At 46.8% G+C, this 25,829-nt stretch overlaps 1 protein-coding gene across 1 annotated transcript; it reads left to right on the top strand.

Moving 5' to 3' along the window:
• The first annotated feature begins 4,201 nt into the window (after nucleotides 1–4,201).
• Nucleotides 4,202–13,869, top strand: LOC123019754 (vomeronasal type-2 receptor 26-like). The gene is made up of 4 exons (XM_044422813.1): nucleotides 4,202–4,332; nucleotides 5,247–5,538; nucleotides 12,012–12,138; nucleotides 12,959–13,869. The coding sequence occupies exons 1-4, from the start codon at nucleotides 4,202–4,204 to the stop codon at nucleotides 13,867–13,869; spliced, it is 1,461 nt and encodes a 486-aa protein (XP_044278748.1).
• The last annotated feature ends 11,960 nt before the right edge of the window (nucleotides 13,870–25,829 follow it).

Genomic DNA, 25,829 nt, shown 5'->3' with positions numbered 1-25,829 from the left:
ACTGAAAGAAGGAAAGTCATCCCCGTGTTTTGTGAGCTTCCCTCTCACCCTGTGTTTCCTCAACTCTGTAGCACAACACAGTGGCTGGGCTCACACTACACAACAAGCAAGCCTGTGTGGTTGCCACAGCCCAGCAGTGGTTTTATGCAACAACTTTAAATCTGAATTCCTTTAACTGGAAACCGACATATGAGAGAATGGAAAGAGTCTTCCCTCACCCAAGATGAGCAGGGCAGTGTCCTCTCTGAGAAACTGAAGTTCAGTCCAAGATGGGAACTGCATGTTTTCATTCAGTAGGAAGTCTGCGCATGGATGCCACACATTCTGCAGAATGGCTCAGACCACAAAGAGGCTACAGGGATATCTGCACGGGGCCCTGTTCACTCGCGGTGGTGACTCACTCCCTGAGAGCTTGGCTGCTTGTATCCCAGAGATCCTAGACCTGTATGGATCACCTCATCTGCTTTGGCAAAGGCCACAGGTCCACCTGCAAGGCTTGCCTGGAACTGTCAGTAATCAGCTCCATGGCTGCTCTTTTGTTGCCATTTTGCGTAACGTTGCTTGTTCTAAGATTGCTTTCCAGGTTCTTTCACACACACGTCTTGATTCTGATGCAGTCGTGCCTGGTGGAAAGAATCCCCCAGAGCAGAGGGGATCTCTGCCATGACATGGCACTTGAAAAGGGCTTCCCTGAAGCAAGGACTGGGTCCTTCAGGGCATCCCTATCTTAACGGTTCCTTTCCACGGGAACACTAAATACCTTTTCCTTGATGCTCCTTGAGTTCCTGCCAGGTGGTGCCACACTCCAGTTTATTAAAATCCAAGGATAATTACATCTAGACATGGCAGTTGAACCTGAAGTACTGGAAGCAGTGCTTGGTGCAAAGCAAGTGCTGCTGGGTTTAGGCCATGTCTGCGATGCTGAAGTCATTTCAAGGAAGAATTCATCTCAAAAGGCTGTTCCAGGTCATTCTCAGGGGGTAGCACATGTTCCCAGGGAGAAGGTGCCCCTTCCTTACCTTCAGAGGGACTCATAACACAGAGAAAATACAGGGGAGCCTATTCAGAAGGAAAAGGAAGGCAGGTCAAGTCACCCCACAGGACTTTGCAAAGGCAGCAAATATTCTCCTGGTTTCCCTGTATTTTCCTCTTCCCAAAGTGGTAGTGAGTCTTCTGCTAAGAGTCCAATGGAGAGAAGGAAGCTCATGGGGGAAGGGAGGCAGTCCAGGGCTACCACCAGTCTGTCTCTCTTCTTGTGCAGGATACTCTCCACAGCAGTCCCAAGAGCAGGCAGGAGGTGTGCAAGGAACTGGGGCTATGCAAGGAATCTCTCTCTGGATTCTGGTCTTCTTTGCAGAGGCCCATGATTCCATTCCAGGTGATACTGCCCCCTGTTCAACAGCAGTTTCTAGGAGTGGAAGTTGGATGTTGGATCACTATGCTGAGACCCCATGAATACTCCTTCATTCAATCCAGCTTCTGCTCCATATTGAACAATGGAGTGAACTGACTTAAAGCCTAATCTACCCACCTGGGCATCAAGCCCCATCATGAGTATTCCACTCTGGTTGATAGCCTTGTGTAAGGTTGCCTGAAGGCAGCTTTCCAGACTGCCTAGCACGATTCCCCATGGTGGATGGAAATCTGGGAAAGCATCTAATCCAGAAGTCCTTCACTCAAGTGGAGCATTTTTCAATCTCCCTGCACAACCCCTTTTTATTTGTTCCAGATCTCTCACACATGTTCATCCTTGCTCCAAATGTCAGAGAATATTTCTGTCTTGGAGGTGTGATGCTGGAGTGACTCTCCTTTTCAGATGCAGACATTGCACCTAGTGCCCAGAAGATCTGCAGCACAACCAGACCCAAGATGACCTGAGAATAAAAAATTTGTGTCTTATGAAAAATGGGTGGGTGGGTGTATAGATGGGGCAGCTCCTGAATCAGTTGCTGCTCTTTCCAGGGGCCTGTGTGATAGAGGCATAGCAGGACCATGGAAGTCACACCAACAGGTTCAGATGATCAGAGAAACCATGATGAAGCATAGATATCATAGAAAAGACTTTTTTTCAATGATGCTTTCTAAAACCCAATGACTCCTGTTGAAAAACCACAACAGGGATGACTGTGACTTGTCATTGCATGTGAACCCACCATGGCTCTAAGTGGTGCCTTTGTTCTCCTGGATAAATGATAGCCAAAGTGTGGAAGAATGGGGTGCCAGGTTACCCAAAGGACTGGTTCTCCCATATACGTACACCAGGTATAGAGATCACCCTACCAACAAAAGTGTGTATAGTCAAGGCTATGATTTTCCCAGGTGTAATGTATGTCTGTGAAAGCTGGACCATAAGGAAGACTGAGCACCAAAGGATTGAGGCCTTTGAATTGTGGTGCTGGAGGAGACTCCTGTGAGTCCTTTGGACTGCAAAGAGATCAAACCAGTCAGTCCTAGAGGAGATCAACCCTGACTGCTCTTTAGAAGGCCAGATACTGAAGGTGAAACTCAAATACTTTGGCCACCTAAGGAGTAGGAAGGACCTTCTATGACTTCCTTCTCCTGGAGAAGACCCTAATGTTGGGAACAATTGATGGCAAAAGAAGAAGGGGACGGCAGAGAATGAGGTAGATAGATGGAGTCAGTGAAGCAGTTCGTGTGAGCTTCAGTGGACTCTGGGGGATGGTGGAGTATAGACAGGCCTGAAGGAATGTTATCCATGATGTCGGGATGGATCGGACGTGACTTCACAACTAACAACAACAAGGCCATCAGGACAGTCATACAAGCCCTTCGTCCAGTGCCCTACAGCAAATAAAGTGAATCAGGTGCATCCAAAGAGGAAGGTCATTTTAGGAGTGGCCCCCCAGGTGCTGCAATGCCTTCTCTAGGGAGGTTCACCTTGCTGTCTTCCTTGTGATCTCCTCAGTGCTAGCTGAAGATTTTTTGTCAGCTTTTGTTTGCTTTAAATCTGTTATTTTATTTTCCAACTGGTACTATATTTTATATTGGTTTTATATGGTAGATCTAGAAAGCTTTCACGGGGTGCCCTCCAGGAATAGAGCCCCAACAGCTGCTGTCCAAGAAAGGGGCCTCTACTTCACCTCCTGCAGCAGCAGTGCTGCACACAACCAAGACTATCCGCAGGGGCATGCTTAGAATGGCACCTTGTGGGACCACTGCCCAAGCACCTTCCTTCTTCCGTGCCACCTGCCCCAACTGACATGTAGAAAACTTGCCAGTTCCACAAACTTTCTTCTGTTTGTGGACTTCCTCTTGGCTTGGCCCATTTGGCAAGCCTTGGCTGGCAAAGGAAGAACCCTGTGAATGCTACAGGGATAATTTCCACCCAGGTCCATCCCAAACCTGTTCCTTCCACAATAACCAAGGAGATGGCCAGGAGATCCCTTCTGACTCCCTTTGTTTGCATGTTTCTATGTAACACACAATGCATGGCTGATTGTGTGTAGGAAGAAGGTGGAGAATGATCATGTACACCATCCTGAGAACACCAGTTTGGTCTACCAATCTCATCAGTGAAGAAATCTCTGGAGGGACACATGTCCCTTCCGCTTTCTTTGATGAACAAAGATGTTTCTTACCCAGACCCGTTGGCTGGAGAGTCTCCAGGAGGGGACAGGGCAAGCTCCCTTTTTCCTCCCCATTCCCAAAGATGAAGCCATAGCAAAAAGTGCTTACAAACATGTTTTTCTCCTTATGTGCTGCTTTGCTCTGGGGCCTCTATTGCATCCCATTGCACAGAGGATGATCCAAATCATGGTGAATTCCCTTGAGCCCTGCCAAAGCCCAAGTTACATGCTTGTGATTGCCTTTCAGCATAATAAACAAAACCTCAGCATGAAGAGCAATCACAGGAAACTGCTTGACCTGTACATTAGAAGCACGGTGTGGAAAAAAACTGTCCCACTACTGAGAGCTTGGGGTAAGATTTGGGACAGGTAGAGAGGCATGTTGAATGCACTTGTGGGAAAATTCTTTGCTTCAGGACTCCTGCCTGGCTTCTGTGAGGACCGCAATGTCAGACTGTTCTGGCTGCCTTAATGAACAGGACATGGAGGTGAGCAGAGCAGCCACTCAGAACAAGTGGATAATGACAAGACACATCCTGACATGGGTGCTCCTGCTACTCTTACTGCCACACCATGTTGTTTCCAGACTGCAGGAGGGAAAGTGTAGCACGAATATGCATACGGAAGGAGCATTCAACTATTATCTGCCAGGAGACTACCTTATCAGTGGGCTTGTTTCCTCACAATATTTTGAGTATCGACAACCCTATGACTTCTATGTGTCCCCCCTCAACCGGGTTGAGAGGTGAGTCACGATGATTTAATACTTCGCACCCTGCCCTCTGATGCTCTCAATCTCCTGGAGAGAGACCATCATTCTGGACCCCCAGTCACCCACTAGGAATTTCCTCCCCATACTTTGCGGAGGCAACTAGAGTGGAAATTTGTGCAACTGGGGTTTCCCAGGCATTCATGGACTCTTTCTTGGTTTGGCAAACTTTGGAAGGCGAGGCCAAGCACAAGAGAAAGCATGCAAAAATTTGGAGGGACGGTTTCTGGAACAGTTCATCCCAAGACTAGCCTTTGATAAAATTGGCAACACAGAGCAATCACCTCTGGCCATCTCCTCCAGGAATGTGTCCTGCTAAATCCTTCAAATTGCTGACATGACTAGGGATGGGATGAACCTGTTCATAATCAGTCCCTCTAGTTTCCACAGCCTTCCTCTGGTGCTCTGCCCATTCCAGCAAAGCGAGCTGAGCCAAGATGAAGTAGTGGAAATGGAACCTTCCCCATCAGGAGCATGTGCAGGGTGCCAAAATGGGCACATCAAGTGGCCTGCAAGCTGCCATTCCCAGAACTGAGGTTCTTCTCCACTCACTGCTTCATGTGGCAGTGGTGGGCATGAAAAGTTGGCACTGCTTGTGCACCATGTGTGGCTTGATCCCTGTGGAACGTCCTGCAAATGCTGTGCCTGCTCACCAGGAACTCAGACTCTGGGTGATGCCAAGCGGACTTGTGCCTGGGAAGGCAAAGGGAGGGAATTTTCTGCACAACGCAGATTCCTTGCACATCCCTAGCAATCAATGCACCTGCAGAAAGTGAATGTCATCAATTAACTTCATGCTGTGTGATCAAATCCTTCTCTTGAGGGATCCTGAATACCCTCTGAATCCTCTTCATAGAATAAGTCCAGATTCTGTAGTTCTTGCATTGCAGTTTCCTAGGTGTGAAGTACTGGCAAATGTTGTCCTTCCTGCTTTCCATCCATGAGATGAACCAGAACCCCAGGCTCTTACCTAACATCAGCTTGGGCTACGACATGTATGAGAGCCATTTTGATGGGGGAACGACATCCTATGCCATGCTTGGCCTGCCTGCTGCTGGGAAAAGCCACCTTCCCAACTTTGATTGCGGGAAGAAGAAGAACTTGCTCGCCATTCTTGAAGGAACTGATCTGGACATCTCCACTCTCATTTCTGCCATGTCAGGCATCTACAAGATTCCTCAGGTATGTCCTGGGAATGCAAGAGAAGCCAGCTCCACTGGCCGAGCCCTGTTCCCTAAGCACAGTTGCCCTCTGAGGAAACATGTCCTCTGTTGAAAGTGTTGCACCTCAGAAAAGGTCCTTTGGAATATAAGCAGTCAAGTTTTACAAGCAGTCACACTTGCCCTTGGAATAGTGAAATTCAGCAAAACACTTATTTAAGGATTGCCAACATTTCAAGTTGTCCCATACAGAGTAGATTATGTGAAAAGCATGTAGCGATGGCACAAGTGTAACCGTACAGAATGAACACCAGCATATTGCAAAGGAAAACACGTCCTAAAACAGTATGACCATGTGCAAAACATCCTTCTGACAACTTAGAAATAGTTGTGAAATGTAAATTTCAACATGCATCTTGTCAGTGGGCTTCAAAAATTCTGCAAGTGTACAAATCAGTCTAATGCCTTCCGGGTAGTATTTAGAAAAGGACATGGATACCAGCACTTGGCCTGATCTTGGAGGGATAAATTGTTCATTGGAAAAATGAAAAAAATTCCAGAGGGTTGTTTCTTCTGGCAAGCAAGGCAACTGTCCAACAAGATTGACCTCCATCAAGAGTCTCACCAACATACTGTTTTAGAAATGGGATAGCATCCTCTCCTCTCCTCCTGTTCTTTTCTGTTTGCTCCCCTTCTTTCCTATTCTCCACTTCACTTTGCTTGACCCTTCCTGGGCTGCATTCCTTTCTCTCTGCAGGGAAGGGACCCTCTTTCGAAAGCAAACAATGAACTGGTACAGTAAGGAAGATCCTAGAGATATTTTGACCCTCTCTTCTTCCACCAATTCAATTTCCCTTGTGATGGGCCTTTGCTTAGAGATTAGATGTTTATATAATGTTGATGATCATCCTAAAGACAAAGCAGTGCAACTCACCAGGCTCTTCCTCCCTTCATTAGATCAGTTATGGCTTTGTTAACCCTGCTCTGGAAGATTCCACTCAGGTCCCATTCATCTACAGGATGGCCCCAAAGGAAGAAACCCAATACTTGGGCATCGTCAGACTTGCGGGGAGTTTTGGTTGGAAATGGATTGGTATCTTTGCCCCAGACACTGAAAATGGAGAAGAATTTGTGAGGTCCATGATCCCGCTGATGATCAGTCATGAAATCTGCATTGCCTTCACAAAAAGGATACCACGAAAAAATGTACTCAGAATGTCTCAAACTGAGCTCACTGTTGCATGGGGACAAGTGAATGCAGCTGTTTTCTATGCAGACTCTCACTATGGCTGTGCTCCAATTTTCATGATGCAAGAGATGCTCAAAAGTGAACAAATTGGAGGAAAGGTCTGGATCACAACTGCTGTGCAAGACATTAAAGTGGACTTAATGACACATCCTGATGACTTTCAGCCTATCCATGGATCTTTGTCCTTCATCATGAAGAGCCCCCAAAAGACAAAACTTGACCATTCCATTCCATTCTCTAATGCTACTGCATGGTTTTGGGAGAATGCTTTCCATTGTTTCTATTCAAAGCATGCTTTTTCCATGAGAAATTGGTTGAGCTACAGACAGAAGGAGATATTGGAGATGCTCCCCCAGGAGGAGCTGGAAAGGGTCTTTTCGCAAGACAGCTTCCTTACTTACAACAGTGTCCGAATGTTAGCCCATGGTTTAAATGCTGCACTTTCATCCCGATCCAAGTGGATATTGATGGCTGGGAGAGGGGACAGACTTCAGGGGCAGAGTTTGGAGCCCTGGCAGGTATTCCCCTACCCTGTTCTGCTTTCACACCAAATGGCAAAAGATTTATGGTCAGTTGAGTAAACATGTATTTCAGGAAATCAGTCAGGCAAACATGGGGTCCAGGGCTTCATCATGCCTATTGCATGGCAATGCAGAACGGGATAGTGAGCCTACTCTACTGCCTTCACTGTGTCCTTAAAATGCTACATGGACATGAATTCAAAAATGTCCTGGGAGCATTTGCACTTTCCTCTGAACCACTCAGGAATGCACTGCCTTGTTTCCTAAATGTACTTTCAGTATCCTCTTGCCTTCTTTGCTGATGTAGTCATTTTGATGCTGTTGCTAGAGAGAGGCCATTCTGAAGTCTGTCACCTCTGCCGGCTTCATCCATTCCACAGATTTCCCCTGATGAGCTCAACGAAGTACTCGCTGTGAGTTTCTAAACCATGTCTTCCTTATGATTTCCCATAGTGCCTAATACCAAAAGGATTTCAGTGTGCAGTTCCAGAGAGAGTCAAACCCATTTTTTCATAAAGCACTGGCATCTCCTTCTCCAGGTATATGCCTTTTTTAAAAAAAACTCTCCTGGAAAGCATGGGTTTTGATAACTAGTACTTAGTCACCGCTGCCTTCTTTTTTTGTCAGATAATTGAGAAGCTTTATTATTATTATTATTATTATTATTATTATTATTATTATTATTATTATTAACATTTCTATGCCGCCCCTTGCCGAAACCTCGGGGCGGCTTACAACATGATAAAATACATTGAAATACAATAGTACATAATAAATTACCATTAAATACAAAAATACAAAAAATACATTGATTTACAAATATAAAATTAAAATTATCAGTATAAAATAAAAATATAGGAGGAGAAAGAGAAGGAAGAAGAAGTTGCCCTGGCCAGATCATATGTTTTAACAATTGAAATGATGTTTAAATAAAAAGGTCTTTACCTGGCGCCGAAAAACCAGTAACGACGGTGCCAGGCGGACCTCTTTGGGGAGTGAATTCCATAGGTTGGGCGCCACCGCAGAGAAAGCCCTCCTCCGGGTACTTACTCTCCTAATTTCTTTCATGGAGGGTTCCCGGAGAAGGGACTCTCCCGCAGATCTCAAAGGGCGGTCGGGCATATACTGACGTAAGCGCTCGTTCAGGTAGCCAGGACCCAAGCCGTTTAGGGCTTTGTAGGTCATAATCAACACCTTGAATTGGGCCCGGGCTTCAATGGGAAGCCAGTGAAGCTGATGGAGGACTGGAGTCATGTGAGCATAACGCCCCGTCCCCGTCAGCAACCTGGCAGCTCTATTTTGCACCAATTGAAGTGTTCGGACTGTCTTCAGGGGAAGCCCCACGTAAAGCGCGTTACAGAAGTCTAGGCAGGAAGTCACCAGCGCGTGTGTCACCGTCGCCAGGCAGTCGTACTCCAGGTAGGGGCGCAGCTGATTAATCAGCCAAAGCTGAAGGAAGGCGTTCCTCGCCACTGCTGTCACCTGAGCTTCCAAAGAAAGCTCCGGGTCGAGGAGTACTCCTAAGCTGCAGACCTTATCCCTAAGAGGGAGTGTTGCAGCATTCAGGACCAGGTCAAATCCACCCTCTCCGAAACCCAATCCGCCAACCAACAGGACCTCCGTCTTGTCTGGGTTGAGTTTCAGTTTATTGGCCCTCATCCATTCCCTTACCTCGGCCAAGCACCGGTTCAGCACAGCCACTGCCTCACCTGGATTAGTGGAGAACGAGAGGTAAAGCTGGGTATCATCAGCATATTGATGATTCCGCAGCCCACACCTCCTGATGACCTCTCCCAGCGGTTTCATATAGATGTTAAATAGCAGAGGGGATAGAATGGAGCCCTGTGGTACTCTATGGCATAGCTGCCATGACGTAGAGACATGGTTCCCCAGCACTACCTTCTGGAATCGACCGTTGAGATAGGAGCGGAACCTATTTGCCAGGTCATTGGCAAGCAGTATGGAGGATTCCCATATTCTTGATTTTCCTGGTCTAGTTCTGAGACTTGGTCCCCAGATGATGACCTCACAGAGAAAGCTGGTGAGTTTGAGCCAGCTCATGCAGCCTGCTCTATCATTCCACATGGATGTGCTCATCCCTGGTATCCTGCAGGATTTATGTCAGTTTCAGGATGTCATGGATCCTGCATTTGGGTCATTCTGCTCCAACCTGCACAGCTGGTTTTAGAAGGTACATGGAGATATTGGTGCGTGACCCCTTGACCCCTCAGCTGTTCAGTCCCACAAGGAATTTTCTTGCTCACAATCATTCTTTTGAATGAGTAGCTGATATTTGGAAATGACAGGATGGGCACCGGAGAAAACTGTCCTCAGCATGCTGATGAGATGTGTCTCTGTGTCCCTGAAAATTCTGCATGTGTTGTGGCCATGACAGTGGACATGTTGAAGCCTTCATAACATGGCAGAAGAAAGCCATATGGTGATCAATTTTCACTGAGGGAGCAAGGCAATGCCTAAGGGGCATTTCTCCCTAGATGGAACCATGTAGTGCATTGCAAATCTTCCAAGCTTTATTAACCACATTTGCTGCTTGCAATAGACAACCCTGGAGAAGGTAGCAGGCTTCTCTGGCTTCTCTGGCTTCTGAGCATCTGCATGCTGTCTTGCAATATGGCAGGTCTGGGAAAGTAAGAGCTGAAGATTGGCATAAAACAGAGCTGGTGTCTGCAGCTCAACTTTTTAAATGAATCTTCACTGGGTATGTTTGGGTGAGGGGGTGGGGGGATATTGACACCTTCACAAAGTTCCGTAAGAAAGCAATATGTTGATCGATGCTTTTTGAGGGTGCAAGAGAATGCTCAAGGGGCCAGTTTCAACCAATGTACAATCTACAGAGCAGGAAAAGCAGGGCCTGGAAAGGGGGTTGAAGAGCAGTAAAAGTGAATCTACAAAGGATGTGAAAGGGAGGAAACGTTTTCTGTGCTCCATGACCTGCAAGGGACTTCCCTGTCTTCACAAATATCCCCAAAACTCATTAGGGTAGAACTATTGCCTGTCCCAACCAATACAGCTTCATGTCTGGATAGCATGGGCTATTGAGCTTCACCTGTTGGTTTTATGCTTCATCAAGTAAGTCATCTCTGACTTATGTTACCCGATGAATTAAAGCCCTCCAAGATGTCCTGTCCATGGCAACTCTCTTCAGCTCTTCCAAGTCCTTTGCTTTTGCTTCCTTTATGGATTTAGTCCATCTCAGATCTGGTCGACCCTTTCAACTTCTGCCCTTGAGTCTCCCCAGCACAATTGTCTTCTCCATGGAGTCTTGCCTTCTCATGTTCTATCCTGAATGGGAAGCAATGTAGGGGACAATGCTTCCACAAAGGCTGCCAGCATACTAGGGGCGGAACATTTGCATGCGTTCAAGCATGGCTAAAACATAGAAAATCATGCATGTTCCCTTGTTGTCTTCACTGTTCTTCTAGCTCCATGCATTCTTAAGGGAAATTTGGCACCCCAACACTTCCATGGATGGGCTGCATTTGGATGAGCATGGACGGCTGGAAGCTGACTTTGATATTGTGAACTGGGTGCTGTTTCCCAATCATACTGCTGGTATGGTGAACATTGGGAGATGGACAAGAGGAGCAATCAAAGGAAAACAGCTCAACATCAACCTAGAAGCCATGGTGTGGCCCAAGCATTTTAACACGGTGGGGAAAATAACTTACGTCCTAAGATTCGCTCAGGGGGTTTTTTAGAAAATTGATTAATCTGTGGGATTTGACATGCAAGCCATCCATTGTCATTCAAAGCACATTTTTCTAGGGAAGTAAGTCCAACTGAGCATGATGGGTCTTCTTGTTGCATAATGAGAGGCAGGATGGCCTTGCAAAAGAAGCTTCTCTTTTGGTTCCCCAACCCTTCCTGTTTTGGGGTTTCCTTCTGGTTTCTCAATGCACATGAGGCTGCTAAACTCTTGATCTAACCCATACTTTTGAGGAAAAATGTCTTCAATCTCTAGAAACAGACTTGGAAGAGCCCAAAGCAAGCAAAATGAAGAGTAGAATATTTAGATGTATAGAGAGGGAAAATGAAAAGGTGTCTCCAAATGAAGTATCAATTAAGCATGGAGGAGAGGAAAAGTCAATGCAAGACTGGGCCTTCCAGTCAAAGTCTGAGAGCAGAGGTGTTCTGAACTGCTGCAGGTACATATTATCAAGTTCTTGCCAATGTCTGGCTTCTGGTCAATTGCCTGTGGTATGCCACAGAGAACCTTCTTGCCCCCAGTGCTATTTCTCACCCATGCTCAGCTGCTGGTGTGATAATGGAAAGATCTTGACAAGGTGTCTTTGGAATGCTACAGAGAGACTGATGCATTTCTTGAAGCCACGTAAACAGGGAAGTCAGTCATGCTGTGCACCTGTCTCTCCGCACACTGATTGAAGCCAATGGATTTGCGCAGCATCTTGACAAGTTGGAGTCTAGGTGGATAGGGGGTTTGAAGGAACCAGAACTGGGGAGTTTGCATGTTTCCATTCCATGTGACAGCACAGGTAGCAGAGGCCTGCATACCTAAAGCTTTGTGGGTCACTCCTGCCACATTTTAGGATAGATTTTGACTTGTTTGCATGCCAAATATTTGGGAAAACTCGTCAGGGTAGCTAGGATGGGAGATCCTGTGGGGATATTTCAATCTCTGGGGTCCACATCCACAGAAGTGCGCTCCTAACATGGTTTCCTTGAAGCTCTTCTCTTCACTGCCAGGTGCCGCCTCCTTCCAGGTGTGTGGCGACCTGTCGGCCTGGTTATGGCAAGGAAGTTCAGGAAGGGAAGCTTCCCTGCTGCTATGCATGCACTCCATGTGCGGAAGGGACAGTCTCCACTCAGGAAGGTGGGTGCCCTCCAAGGAAAGGGGGTTCCCTTAGTGACTGCAGCAGAGCAGCGAGTCCGCCCAAACGCTCTGTGCAGAATTGCTGGCTGTTGTTGTGAGCTAGTCTCTCCCCTCCTTTTCAGGGACCTCATTCAAGGCTGCTCATGCATTCAGGGTGTACATGGAGCCCCTCTGCCAGGGGCCCCACAGCTTGCATGGTGGAGGGTCAACGATGCATGTGTGGAGCCTTGAATAGGGAGAGAAGTGCATTCCTAGATCAGGAAACATTGTAGAAACATAGAAAGACAGTGAGTCTGAAGGGGTCTCCTTAGCCATCTAGACTGACCCCCGGCTCTAGCTGGCTCCTCTCACGAAATGCCTACCATGTGCATCTACTGCCCATCCTTGAAAACCCTCACTGATGGGACCTCAACCACCTCCCATGGATTCCCATTCCGTACTCGTTGGGTCCTAACTGTCAGGAGTACTTCCTGGCATCCAAACTGAACCTTGGCTTCCTGTGCTTGGCTCTGTTGGAACAAATTCATCCTTCCTCTGCTGTGGAGAACTGGTCTCTACCTCTCGTGTGTTTGGTTCAGGCTGCCAGGAGTTCTCTCCTGTCCTTCAGGGATGAGTCTCCTTGTCCTTCTCCCTGAAAGCCACTCTAAACAAAATGTACATCACCTCTCATAGAAGATTTGCCCCTTTCCCGGGCAGGCCAAACATGATTCTTCCCCAACATCTCCCACATCCCCATCTTCAGTACATATGAAAAGGACACAGGCTGTTCTAGATGTACCATAGAAGGTGGCAATGTTGAACTCCCTTGCCTTCTTTTCAGATGCAGAACATTGCACCAGGTGCCCAGAAGATCAGCACCCAAACAAAGACCAAGATCGATGCATCCCCAAGGAGACAACCTTCCTCTCCTATGAAGAACCTCTGGGTATCCTTCTGTCTTTTTTTGCTCTCATCTCTTCTCTGACCACTGGGTTTGTATTAGGAATCTTCATCAAATTCCTAGAGACTCCACTAGTCAAGGCAAACAACCGGGACCTCTCCTATGCCCTCCTGGTTTCCCTCCTACTTTCCTTTTTGTCCTCCTTCCTGTTCATTGGGCAGCCAAGCGAAGCGACTTGCCTGCTCCATCAAACCTCCTTCAGCATCATCTTCTCAGTTGCCCTATCTTCTGTGCTGGCCAAGACAATCACTGTGATGCTGGCCTTCCTGGCCACCAAGCCAGGCAGCAGAGTGAAGAGATGGCTGGGGAAGAGTTTTGCATGCTCCATTGTAATTACCTGTTCTAGTTTGCAGGTTGTCATCTGCACTATCTGGCTGGGCATGGCTCCTCCTTTCCCTGACTCTGACATGCAATCCTTGCCTGAAGAGATAATTCTGCAATGCAATGAAGGTTCTGTGGCCATGTTTTGCACAGCCCTCGGATACATGGGCTTCCTGGCTGCCATCTGTTTTACGGTGGCTTTCCTGGCCAGGAATCTTCCTGGTGCCTTCAATGAAGCCAAGCTGATCACCTTCAGTATGCTGGTTTTCTGCAGTGTCTGGGTGTCCTTTGTGCCCTCCTATGTGAGTACCAAGGGGAAGTACACAGTGGCTGTGCAGGTCTTCTCCATGCTGGCCTCCAGTGCTGGGTTACTGGGTTGCATCTTCCTTCCCAAGTGCTACATCATTGTCCTGAGGCCTGATCTCAATACAAAGCAGCATCTCACAGTCGACACTAAAGATGCCATCTGATTGATCTATGAGATTCTGAAGTATTCCACCCCCAGCACCATTTGGATAGGACCAACTTCTTATGTTGGCAATGAAAGAAATAGATGTCAGATCTGGGTCCTGTATCTCTGGGAAGGCTTGTTTATTTATTGATATCCCACATTTTCTCCTTTCAAAGCTCTTAAGGCAGCTGACATCGTCCTCCTCTCCATTTTATCTTTACCAGCTGGGTAGGTATAAACCTTACCAGGGTATTAATTGCCTTTGTTTTGTGCCTGACTTGGCCATTCAAAGCAAACTGTGGTGAGATAAAATTTCAATGCTCACAGACACCCATATCTGCAGTCAGAAACCTTTGGAAATCATTGCAGATGCGCAGATGCTTATTAAAGGAACTGCAAACCATTGCTGACAAGTCATTTTTGACATCAGTTGCAGCTGCTTAAAGGGCATAAACCTCACGAGTGTGGAGCCAAGATCCTTTGGGGCATTTTCATTTGGAATCAGCTTTTCTCACGTGCAAAAACTGCTGCAACAACCAGGTAGATTTTTCCTTGATGGAGGCTAGTTGTAATCAACATTTCTTATATATATCCTGTACCATGATGCAACCCATCAGGCTCTCATAAAATATGAATGAAAAAAGATGCCGTCTTTAAAGCAAGTATGAAAAAAAATGCAATATCCATCAGGGACAGCAGCTGATAACACTTTGGCTGATGGGAGGTGGGCAAGTGCTCTGCAGTGCTGGAACTGAGCTGGGTGGTTGCCTATGCAACAACTCAGTCCTACCTGATATGTAAACCGATGTGTAAACTGTTCACACACCAGATAAGTTGATAGGTGGTCCTGTCCAGGGATGAGGAAGGAAGTAGATCGGTAGCTGTGCACCATTGGTTGATTCTAGGGAAGTGTGAGGAAGCGATTGGGATAGGAATATGCTGGATACACTGGCTTTCCTCCTTCTACTCTGGTACACTTTGCAGTGCTGTGACCCCGAGTTCCTGCCCAGCACTTGGAGGCAGATCCCCATGAATGGAGCCTGGTACTGCCACTGTCAAAAAAGTTTCACCCTTCGGTGCACTATCCAGTTACACAGGCTTTCTTTCATGAGTGTTGGCAAACTTCCTCTGAGCTTGGCCTATTTCCAAGACTGGCCAAGCCAGAGCAGAAACACTTTGATGCTAATGGGGAAAATTCCACTATACTTCCACCGAATCCCATACACTTGGGTTATTCTGCCCGGAGAGAAGGATGGAAAGGACCATGTTGACCAGGTTGGGAAACCTACAGGGCTATCAAATGAAACAATGAGGAAATATGCAGAGAGCCACATCTGGGATATCAATAGGTGTTCCTGATCTGGGTTCCATTGCACGTGGGTCTCTAATAGGGGTCTTTCCTAGCTCCCTTTTACCACACCCTCTGATGCAAAAGATGAAGCCTCATCAAAGAGGAACAAGAACCTGTTTTTCTCCCTCCATGCAACTGTGCCTTGAGACACATGATGGGTCCAGCAGCAGAGAGGCTGTTTCACTCCCATTGGATGATCAGGAACAGAGCGATTAATGTTGATTCCAGCCAATGCTCTGGAAACCTTATTGAAATTTCTCTTGAGACAGAGAAACCAAATGGCAAAATCAAGGGGAATGTCAGGAGTCCCCATGGCCTGTGCTTGAGAAACTGGCTGTGAGGAAAACCTGCAGTGCTCCTGAGGGCCTGGGGTGCGGCTCAGGGCAGCCTGCAAAATGCATGCACTGTGCCCAGGTGACGTTCAGAAAACCCCCTTTGGCTCAGGTGTGAGTGCATCTGTTGGACTGCAGGGTCAGAGCTTTCTGGTAGAGCTGAGTGTGTGTGTGAGAAGAGCAGGCACAAGGGGCATGTGGGAATTGAGCCAAAGTATCCAGTGTAGGTGCTCCTGCTGCTTCTGCTGCCGGTGCATGCAGTTTCCGAGATGCAGGAAACAAATTGTGGTGAGAATAGGTTGGTTGAAGGGGCATCCAACTATTATCAACCAGGAGACTACCTGATCAGTGGAATCATCTCTTCACAATATTTTTAGTACTAGCAACCCTATGTCTTTTCTGAGTCACCAGGCAAGCAGAAGGAGAGGTGAGTCATGAGGTTTTAGTGTTCCCCATCCTGCACTCCAGTTGTGCCTCTCTTCTGGAGGCAGCCCATCATTCTGGTCCTTGGTCATATTCTCAGAATTTCTGCTCTGTATTTTGCCCCTCTTGTGCTTTCTGAAGCAAGACTGGGAGCATCCAGAACAGCAGTTTCACATCTGTCTGGCCACTGCTTGCATGGTTTCAGACTTGGGGAGAAACATCTGCTTACTTTAACCTGCATAGCAGAGTCAAGGTTGCTCTTCCTTGGCTTGAGTCAAGGTTGCTTTTCCTTGGGGTTGCTTGAATCATTTCATTGCTCCCTTTGCCACATTTATATTGCTGCATTTTATAGTAGCAAATGACTCGGATGAGTCTTAGTTTCAGCTCTTCCTAAGAAGGTAGCACAACATGCATTGCAGACCGTCTGGGGAGTGGTCAGGGACTGTGAATGTAAAGCATCCTTGGCATGAGGATGGGGGTTTTTCCTTCAAGTTCTTCCACTTGGCATCTTGGGGAGGGGAGGAGATCGTGCTTCCCAAGTGCTTCCCTGACATATCCTGCTTGAAAAAATCACCCAGATGACTGTTCCCTCTCTGCCACTCCCATGCTATTATTGAGAACATCAAATAATTCTGCTGGGGAGGAAATTAATTTCAAAGTCTCGTTGCTTCTTGGGGAAAGGCAGGTTCTTTCCACACTTTTGCGGAGCAGTAGTTTGAGACAGCTGTGTGTATGTGTGAGCTTTCTAGGTGCAAAGGAGATTTCTGTGAGTTCTCATCTAACCTTCAGCATCCCAAGAAGACATGTACACAGTAGTGAACCGGGGGCCAGTGGGACTCCCAAAAGCAGGAAGGAGGATCATAAAACCTCTCCATTTGCATGTCCAGGAAGGGATGTTCCTATGATCCTGCCTCTGATGGGGATGTGTGAACAATCCATCAGGGAGAATAAATCCATCATGTTCCTCAGGCCCATCTCTCCAGACTTCAGCTTACTTCATTCCTGGTGCCAGTTTCAGCAGTGGGCATGGAAGAATGGCACTGATTATGAAAAATGTGTGGCTAAATTCCCACACATGCTGAGTGTGCTCATCAGGAACTTGGACTCTGGGCTGATGTGAAGTGATATTGAATCTGGGAAGCCCAAAGCAGGAAATCCAACAGTTTTCCTGTTCATTCCTAGCTGTGGCTGCACCTGCTGCAATTGAATGCCAGCATTTAAGTGTATGCTGTGTGATGATGTGATTGCACAGTGGCTTAATGGCCCTGGAACTGCTGATCAGAAATGGTCAGCACTCCAGCAGTTCAAGGCCAGCATTGCTGGATGAAGTTAGTGCCCATCGTTCTCATATAGTTGCTGCTCACCTAGCAGTTCCAAAACGTATCACCTGCAAATAGATAAATAGAGACCTGGTGGAAAACCTTCTGGCTTTTTTCATGATGAGAGCAAGCACTGGCACTGGATCTGCCTGGGCATGCTTGGAAGAGGATTATAGGGGAAAGGCACTGGATGAATAGATTTCAAAAAGAGTGTCTCTGGCCAACTGGTGATTAGTTATTTCACCCCCTCTGGCACCCCGGCACAATAAACGGCTAGCAAATACAGAGTCCAGAACATCCACTGTGTGTGAAACACTGTAGAAGGCCTGGCAGTATGTGTCAGATTCCCCTTGGTGGATGGGAATCTGGGAAAGCCACTAATCCAACAGCACTTCACTCAAGTGGAACATTTCTCAATCTCCCTGCACAACCCCTTTTTCTTTGTTCCTGACCTCTCACACATGTTCATCCATGCTCCAAATGGCAGAGAACATTTTTGTCTTGGAGGTGTGATGCTGGAGTGACTCTCCTTTTCAGATGCAGACATTGTGCCAAAAGCCCAGAAGATCTGCAGTCCCACCAGACCCAAGATGTGTGTGTCCCGGAGAATATAAAGTTCGTGTATTATGAAGAATAGATGTGTGGATGGATGGGGCAGCTCCTGAATCAGTTGCTGCTCTTTCCAGGAGTCTGTGTGGTAGAGGCATAGCAGGACCATGGAAGTCACACCAACAGGTTCAGATGATCAGAGAAAGCATGATAAAAAACAGAAATCATAGAAAAGATGTTTTTTTCAATGATACTTTCTAAAAATCGAATGACTCCTGCTAAAATACCACAGCAGGGTTGGCTGTGGCTTGTCATTGCATGTGAACCCACGATGGCTCTAAGTGGTGCCTTGTTCACCTGGATAAATGATAGCCAAAGTGTGGAAGAATGGGGTGCCAGGTTACCCAAAGGACTGGTTCTCCCATATACGTACACCAGGCAGAGATATCACCCTGCCAACAAAAGTGCATATATTCAAGGCTATGGTTTTCCCAGTTGTAATGTATGGCTGTGAAAGCTGGACCACAAGGAAGGCTGAGCACTGAAGGATTGAGACCTTTGAATTGTGGTGCTGGAGGAGAGTCCTGCGAGTCCTTTGGACTGCATGGCGATCAAACCAGTCAGTCCTAGAGATCAACCCTGACTTCTCTTTAGAAGACCAGATCCTGAAGATGAAACTCAAATACTTTGGCCACCTAATGAGAAGGAAGGACTCCCTGGAGAAGAGCCTAATGCTGGGAACAATAGATGGCAAAAGAAGAAGGGAACAGCAGAGAATGAGGTGGCTAGATGGAGTCAGTGAAGCAGTTCGTGTGAAATTCAGTGGACTCTGAGGGATGGTGTAGGACAGGAGGGCCTGGAGGAATGTTCTCCAAGGTGTCACGATGTGTCGGACATGACTTCGTGACTAACAACAACAACAAGGCCATCAGGACAGTCATACAATCCCTTCTTCCAGTGCTCCACAGCAAATAAAGTGAATCAGGTGCTTCCAAAGAGGAAAGTCTTTCTAGGAGTGGCCCCCAGATGCTGCAATGCCCCCTCTAGGGAGGTTCACCTTTCTGCCTTCCTTGTGATCTCCTCAGTGCTAGTTGAAGATTTTTTGTCAGCTTTTGTTTGCTTTAAATCTGTTATTTTATTTTCCAACTGGTACTATATGCTGGTTTTATATGGTAGAGCTAGAAAGTTTTCACAGGGTGCTCTCCAGGAATAGAGCCCCAACTGCTGCTGTCCAAGCAAGGGGCCTCTTCTTTGCTTTCTGCAGAGGCACAGCTGTCCACAACCTGGAAGATTATCCATAGGGGCTTGCTTAGGGTGGTGCCTTGTGGGACCACTGCCCAAGCACCTTCCCTCTTCCATACTGCCTGCCCCACCTGACATGGAAGAACTTTGCCAGTTCCACAAACTTTCTTCTGTGGGTGTTTGTGGACTTCCTCTTGGCTTGGCCCATTTGGCAAGCCTTGGCCCAGCAAAGGAAGAACCCTGTGAATGCTACAGGGATGCTTTCCACCAGGGTCCATCCCAAACCAGTTCCTTCCGCAACAACCCAGGAGATGGCCAGGAGGCCCCTTCTGACTCACTTTTTTTGGTATGTTTCTATGTAACCCACAATGCATGATTGATTGTAGGAAGGTGGAAGGAAGAAGGTGGAGAAGGATCATGTACACCATCCTGAGAAAGCCAGTGTGATCTATCTATCTACCTCATCAGTGAAGAAAACTCCAGAGGGACACATGTCCCTTCTCCAAAGATATTCTTCATGCAGCCCCTTTGGATGGAGGGTCTCCAAGAGCAGGAAGGGCAGGCTCCTTTCCCCACCACCAGTTTCTAGAAGATGAAGCCCTAGCGAAGAGTGCTTGCAAACATGTTTTTCTCCCTCTGTGCTGCTGTGCACTGGGGCCTCTGTTGTGCCCAGTTGCACAGAGGATGCTTCTGTCTCTGCGATTGATCCAAAACATGGTGATTTCCCTTGAGCACCTGCTTGAGATTGCCTTTCAGCACAATAAAGAAAACCTCAACCTCTAAAGCAATGTCAGGAAACAGACCTGTGCCTGAGAAGCTCAGGGTGGAAAACATGTGCTCCAGTACTGGGATTTGGGACAGGTGTACAGGTGTGTTGAATGTACTTGTGGAAAATTGGAAAGAGCTCCCCTTTGCCTCAGGACTTCTGGCTTTGTAAGGACCACAAAGCAATACTGTTCTGGCTGCCTTTGATGAATTGGACATGGAGGTGAGCAAAGCAGCCATGCAGAACAGGCAGACAAGGAGGAGACACATTCTGTCAGGGTTGCTCCTGCTGCTCTTACTGCTGCCTCGTGCGGTTTACAAAATGCAGGAGAGGAATTGCCCTAGTAATATGCATCTGATAGGAGCATCCAACTATTATAAGCCAGGAGACTACCTTATCAGTGGGCTTGTTTCCTCACAATATTTTGAGCATCGACAACCCTATGACTTCTATGAGTCCCTCCTCAACCGGGTTGAGAGGTGAGTCATGAGGATTTAATACTTCCTAGCCTGCCCTCCATCTCCTGAGAGAGACCATCCTTCTGGACCCTAGTCACCCACTAGGAATTTCCTGCCCATACTAGAGTGGGAGGTTGCACAACTGGAGATCCCCAGACATTCATGGACTCCCTCTCAGCTTGGGACAGATTCTGAAAATGTTTGTCCCAATACTAGCCTTTGATGAAACACGCAACACAGATTCATCGTAACTGGCCTTCTCCTCCAAGAATTTCTCCTGCTGATGCTAGCAAAATTGGTGACATAACTAGGGTTGGGATGAACTCATTCTAAGTCTGCCCTTCCAGGATCTGTAGACTTCCTCTGGTGCTCGGCCAAATGCTTCACCTTCTGGAGTTGCAGCAGGATGCCAAAAAGGGCATAGCAAGTGTGGTTAACAGGAGCCATTTTCACAACCAAAGTTTTTCCACACTCATTGTTGCAGGTGGCAGTGGTGGGCATGGAAGAGCGGCACAGCTTGTGCACTATGTGGGGCTCTATTCCCATGGAACGTTCTCAATGCTGTGTGTGCTTATCTGGAACTTGGACTCTGGGTGATGTCTAGAGGACTTGCGTCAGGGAATCCAATGAATTTTCTGCACAGCTCAGATTCCTTTTACATCCCTAGCCATGACTGCACACGTTGCTAGTGAATTCATTCATTTTAGTGCTGTGTGAAAAAATCCTTCCCTTTATGCATCCTGACTCTCCTCTGAATCTTCTTTATAGAATGAGTCCTGATTCTGTAAATCTTGCATTGGAGATTCCTGTATGTGAGGTACTGGCAGCTGTTTTCCTTCTCACTTTCCACCCATGAGATCAACCAGAACCCCAGGCTCTTACCCAACATCAGTTGGGTTACGACATCTATGAGAGCCATTTTGATGGGAGAACAACTTCCTATGCCATGCTTGGCTTGCCTGCTGGTGGGAAGAGCCACCTTCCCAACTTCCTGTGTGGGAAGAAGAACTTGTTAGCCATTCTTGAAGGAACTGAATTGGACGTCTCCACTCTCTTTTCTTCCATGACAGGCATCTACAAGATTCCTCAGGTGAGCCCTGGGAAGGAAAGAGAGGCCAGCTCCAGCCAAATACTGCTAGTGTTTGCTCGACTGAGCCCTTTTCCTAAAGCATCTTCATTCACTGAGCAAACATGTCCTCTGCCAAGGGTGTTTTGGCATGGAAAAGGTGCTTTGAAATGTGAGGCAAATACAAGCTGGCAAACCTGCCCTTGGAATACTGAAATTCATCAGAAACCTGATTGAAGGAATGCGAACATTTCAAGTTGTCCCATACAGAGTAGATATGCGGAAAGCAAGGGCACAAGTGCAATTGTACAGAATGAAAACCAGCATATGGCAAAGGTAAACACTTAAGTCCTAATACAGTATAACTATGTGCAAAACATCCTTTTGACAACTTAGAAATAGGAAAACCAGGATATGTAATAGTTTTGAAAGGAAAATTTGGCCAAAGCTATTCCAACATGCATCTTGGTCAGTGGGCTACAGAAAATCTGCAAGGGAAATCTGTACAAATCACAGTCTAAGCTGCTGGAATGCCCACAACGTAGTATTTAGAAAAGGACACTGATACCACTACTTGTCCTTATCTTGCAGGGATAAATTGTTCATTGGAAACATGAAAATATCTCAGAGGGATGTTTCTTCTGGCAGAAAAGGCAACTGTCCAATAAGCTTAACCTCCATCAAGCATCTCAACAACCTAGTTCTTTGAAAAAAGCATAGATAGGATCCCCTCCCCTCCTCTGTCCTCCCCTTCCCTCTCCCCCACTTTCATTTGCTTGAACCTTGCTGGGTGGTGTTCCCTCCTCTCTGCAGGGAAGGGGCCATCTTTCAAAAGCAGACAATGAACTGGTTCAGCAGATACGATCCTTGAGATTTTATGACCCTCCCTTCTTCCTCCAATTCAATTTCCCTTTGGATGGGCCTTTGCTTAGAGATTAGATGTTTATATAATGTTGACGATCATCCGAAAGACAAAGCAGTGCAACTCACCAGGCTCTTCCTCCCTTCATTAGATCAGTTATGGCTTTGTTAACCCTGCTCTGGAAAATTCCACTCAGGTCCCATTCATCTACAGGATGGCCCCAAAGGAAGAAACCCAATACTTGGGCATCGTCAGACTTGCGGGGAGTTTTAGTTGGACATGGATTGGTATCTTTGCCCCAGACACTGAAAATGGAGAAGAGTTTGTGAGGTCCATGATCCCACTGATGATCAGTCATGAAATCTGCATTGCCTTCACAAAAAGGATACCAAGGAAAAATGTACTCAGAATGTCTCAAACTGAGCTCTCTGTTGCATGGGGACAAGTGAATGCAGCTGTTTTCTATGCAGACTCTCACTACAGCTGTGCTCCAATTTTCATGATACAAGAGATGCTCAAAAGTGAATAAATTGGAGGAAAGGTAGGATCACAACTGCTGTGCAAGACATTACAGTGGACTTAATGACACATCCTGATGACTTTCAGCCTATCCATGGATCTTTGTCCTTCATCATGAAGAGCCCCCAAAAGACAAAACTTGACCATTCCATTCCATTCCATTCTCTAATGCTACTGCATGGTTTTGGGAGAATGCTTTCCATTGTTTCAATTCAAAGCATGCTTTTTCCATGAGAAATTGGTTGAGCTACAGACAGAAGGAGATATTGGAGATGCTCCCTCAGGAGGAGCTGGAAAGGGTCTTTTCGCAAGACTGCTTCCTTACTTACAATAGCGTCCAAATGGTAGCCCATGCAGTAAATGCAATTTCATCCCGATCCAAGTGGATATTGATGGCTGGAAGAGGAGACAGACGGCAAGTGCAGAAGGTGCAGCCCTGGCAGGTATTCCTCTTTCTTGTTCTGGTTTCACAGTAAATTGCAAAAGGTTTGGGCTCAGTAAGGCAAACATGGGGTCCAGGGCATCATCATGCCTATTGCATGGCAGTGCAGAACGGGATAGTGGGCCTACTCAACTGCCTTCACTGTATCCTTAAAATGCTATATGGACTTTTATTTATTTTCCAATTTATATCCTGCCTTTTTCCTACAAAGGGCTCAAGGCAGCTTGCATCATTCTCCTCCTCCATCTTATCCCCACCACAACAACCCTGTGAGGTAGGCTGGGCTGAGATTGTTACTGGCGCGAAGTCACCCAGTTGGCTCCATGGCTGAGTGGGGACTAGAACTCAGATCGTCTGAGTCCCAGTCCCATGCTCTTCACCACTACACCACACTGGCTCTCTAAAATGTCCTGGGATCATTTGCACTTTCCTCTGAACCACTCAGGAATGCACTGCCTTATTTCCTAAATGTACTTTCAATATCCTCTTGCCTTCTTTGCTGATGTAGTCATTTTGATGCTGTTGCTAGAGAGAGGCCATTCAGAAGTCTGTCACCTCTGCCGGATTCATCCATTCCACACATTTCCCCTGATGAGCTCAATGAAGTACTTGCTGTGAGGTTCTAAACCGTGTCTTCCTAATGATTTCCCTTAGTGCCTAATACCAAAAGGATTTCAGTGTGCAGTTCCAGAGAGAGTCCAACCCATTTTTTCATAAGGCACTGGCATCTCCTACTCCAGGTCTACACCTTTTTTTTAAACTCTCCTGGAAAGCATGGGTTTTGATAACTAGTACTTAGTTACTCCTGCTTCCTCTTTTGTCTCAGGTTCTTTAGAAGGTGTCAGGTCATTGGCAAGCAGTATAGAGGATTCCCATATTCTTGATATTTCTGGTCCCGTTCGGAGACTTGGTTCCCAGATGGAGGACCTCACAGGGAAAGCAGATGAGTTTGAGCCAGCTCATGCTGCCTGCTCTATCATTCCACATGGATGTGCTCATCCCTGGTATCCTGCAGGGTTCATGTCATGGATCCTACATTTAGGTCATTCTGCTCCAACCTGCACAGCTGGTTTTAGAAAGTACAAGGAGATATTGGTGTGTGACCCCTTTACCCCTCAGCTGTTCAGTCCCACAAAGCATGTTCTTGCTCACAATCATTCTTTTGAATGAGTAGCTGATATTTGGAAATGTCAGGATGGGTCCCGGAGAAAAGTGTCCTCAGCATACTGATGTGATGTGTCTCTGTGTCCCTGTAAACTCTTTTTGTGTTGTGGCCGTGACAGTCCCTGAGCAGAGCTTGGACTCAGTAATGTGCTAATGTGGTTCAATGAGACCTGTAGAGAGCTTTGTGAATACTCAGATTCAGAGGATGGAGAAACAAGTTGGTCCAGGGGAAAATCCAGCCAGAACATTCCCTGAAAACAATAATAGTGAAAGTGAGGCTGTCAAATTTCAGATGCAGAATGAGAAGTCAAGGATCTGATCAAGTGTTTTTGGTGTGAAGCAGCTTAGAAACTCTAGCGAAAATAACCAGGAATTTCAAACTCTTACACAATCGAGGATTCATGACCCTGCATGCTGGATCAAAGATTCAGGGAAGATGTTTGCCCAGCTCCTTGAGACAAGTACAGCTTATGATGGGCCCAGTGGAGTTCCAATCATTTGCCTGATGTGCCTTCCTGTGCTTGCTCCAGAGGAAGCTGCAGGCATCTCAGGTGCATTCAGGGTGTCCTCACTGACCTCTCTCTGCCTGCTGACTGCCACTCCATAGCCTTCTGAGTGGAGAAAGGACCATCTGCACAGGGGTTTCCTCAGGCAGAGGGGTGTTGCTCACTCTGGTTCCCAGTATTCTGGATGAGAAAGTGGGGCTTCAAAGTTGTGCCAGCAAGCTATATCCTGTGGATGTTTGGATATTGAGAAACTGCAAAATAGCATGTGAGTTTCTATTGCTCGGGAGCATTTTTCCCTTATGGAACAATGGAGTGCATTGCAAATGTAGCAAGCTCCACCACTCAAAATGTGTTGTTTGCAACAGAGAACCATGGAGCTTCTTTGGTTTCTGAGCATCTGTCTTTTGTCTTGCAAAATGGAAGGTCTGAGAGAATAAGAGCTGAAGGTTGGGATAAGATGGAACTGGTGTCTGCAGCTGTGCTTTTCAAATGAATCTTCACTGAGTGTGTTGAGGGGATATATTGAAACCGTCACAGAAGGACCTAAGAAAGCCATATGGTGATCACTGTTCTTGAGGGAGCAAGACATTGCTCAAGGGGCATTTCTCCCTAGATGGATCCATGGAGTGCATTGCAAATCTTCCAAGCTTTACTGCCCAAATTGTGCTGCTTGCATTGGAATTCCCTAGTGTAAGTAGCAAGCTTCTTTGACTTCTGCGTATCTGCATGCTCTCTTGCAAAATGGCAGGTCTGGGAAAGTAAGAGCTGAAGATTGGCATAAAACGAGCTGCTGCCTGCAGCTCCACTTCTTTTGATGAATCTCACTGGGTATGTTTGGCCAGTGGTGGTGGGGCGGGGGATACAGAAGCCTTCATAAAGTTCCATAAGAAAGCAGTATGGTGATCGATGCTTCTTGAGGGTGCAAGAGAATGCTCAAGGGGCCAGTTTCAACCAATGTACAATCTACAGAGCAGGAAAAG

The sequence above is a fragment of the Varanus komodoensis genome, unplaced genomic scaffold (assembly GCF_004798865.1).
Source record: "Varanus komodoensis strain SLA01 unplaced genomic scaffold, ASM479886v1 scaffold136, whole genome shotgun sequence".
Taxonomy (NCBI): Eukaryota; Metazoa; Chordata; class Lepidosauria; order Squamata; family Varanidae; genus Varanus; species Varanus komodoensis.
The sequence above is the reverse complement of the archived record's forward strand: the minus strand, read 5'-3'. Positions and strand labels throughout refer to the sequence as shown.

Coding starts and splice junctions, on each gene's coding strand:
- LOC123019754 (XM_044422813.1), top strand. CDS start 4,202: ATGCATACGGAAGGAGCATTCAACTATTATCTGCCAGGAGACTACCTT. Junction 4,333..5,246: donor CCCCTCAACCGGGTTGAGAG/GTGAGTCACGAT, acceptor CTTGCATTGCAG/TTTCCTAGGTGTGAAGTACT. Junction 12,139..12,958: donor GACAGTCTCCACTCAGGAAG/GTGGGTGCCCTC, acceptor CCTTCTTTTCAG/ATGCAGAACATTGCACCAGG.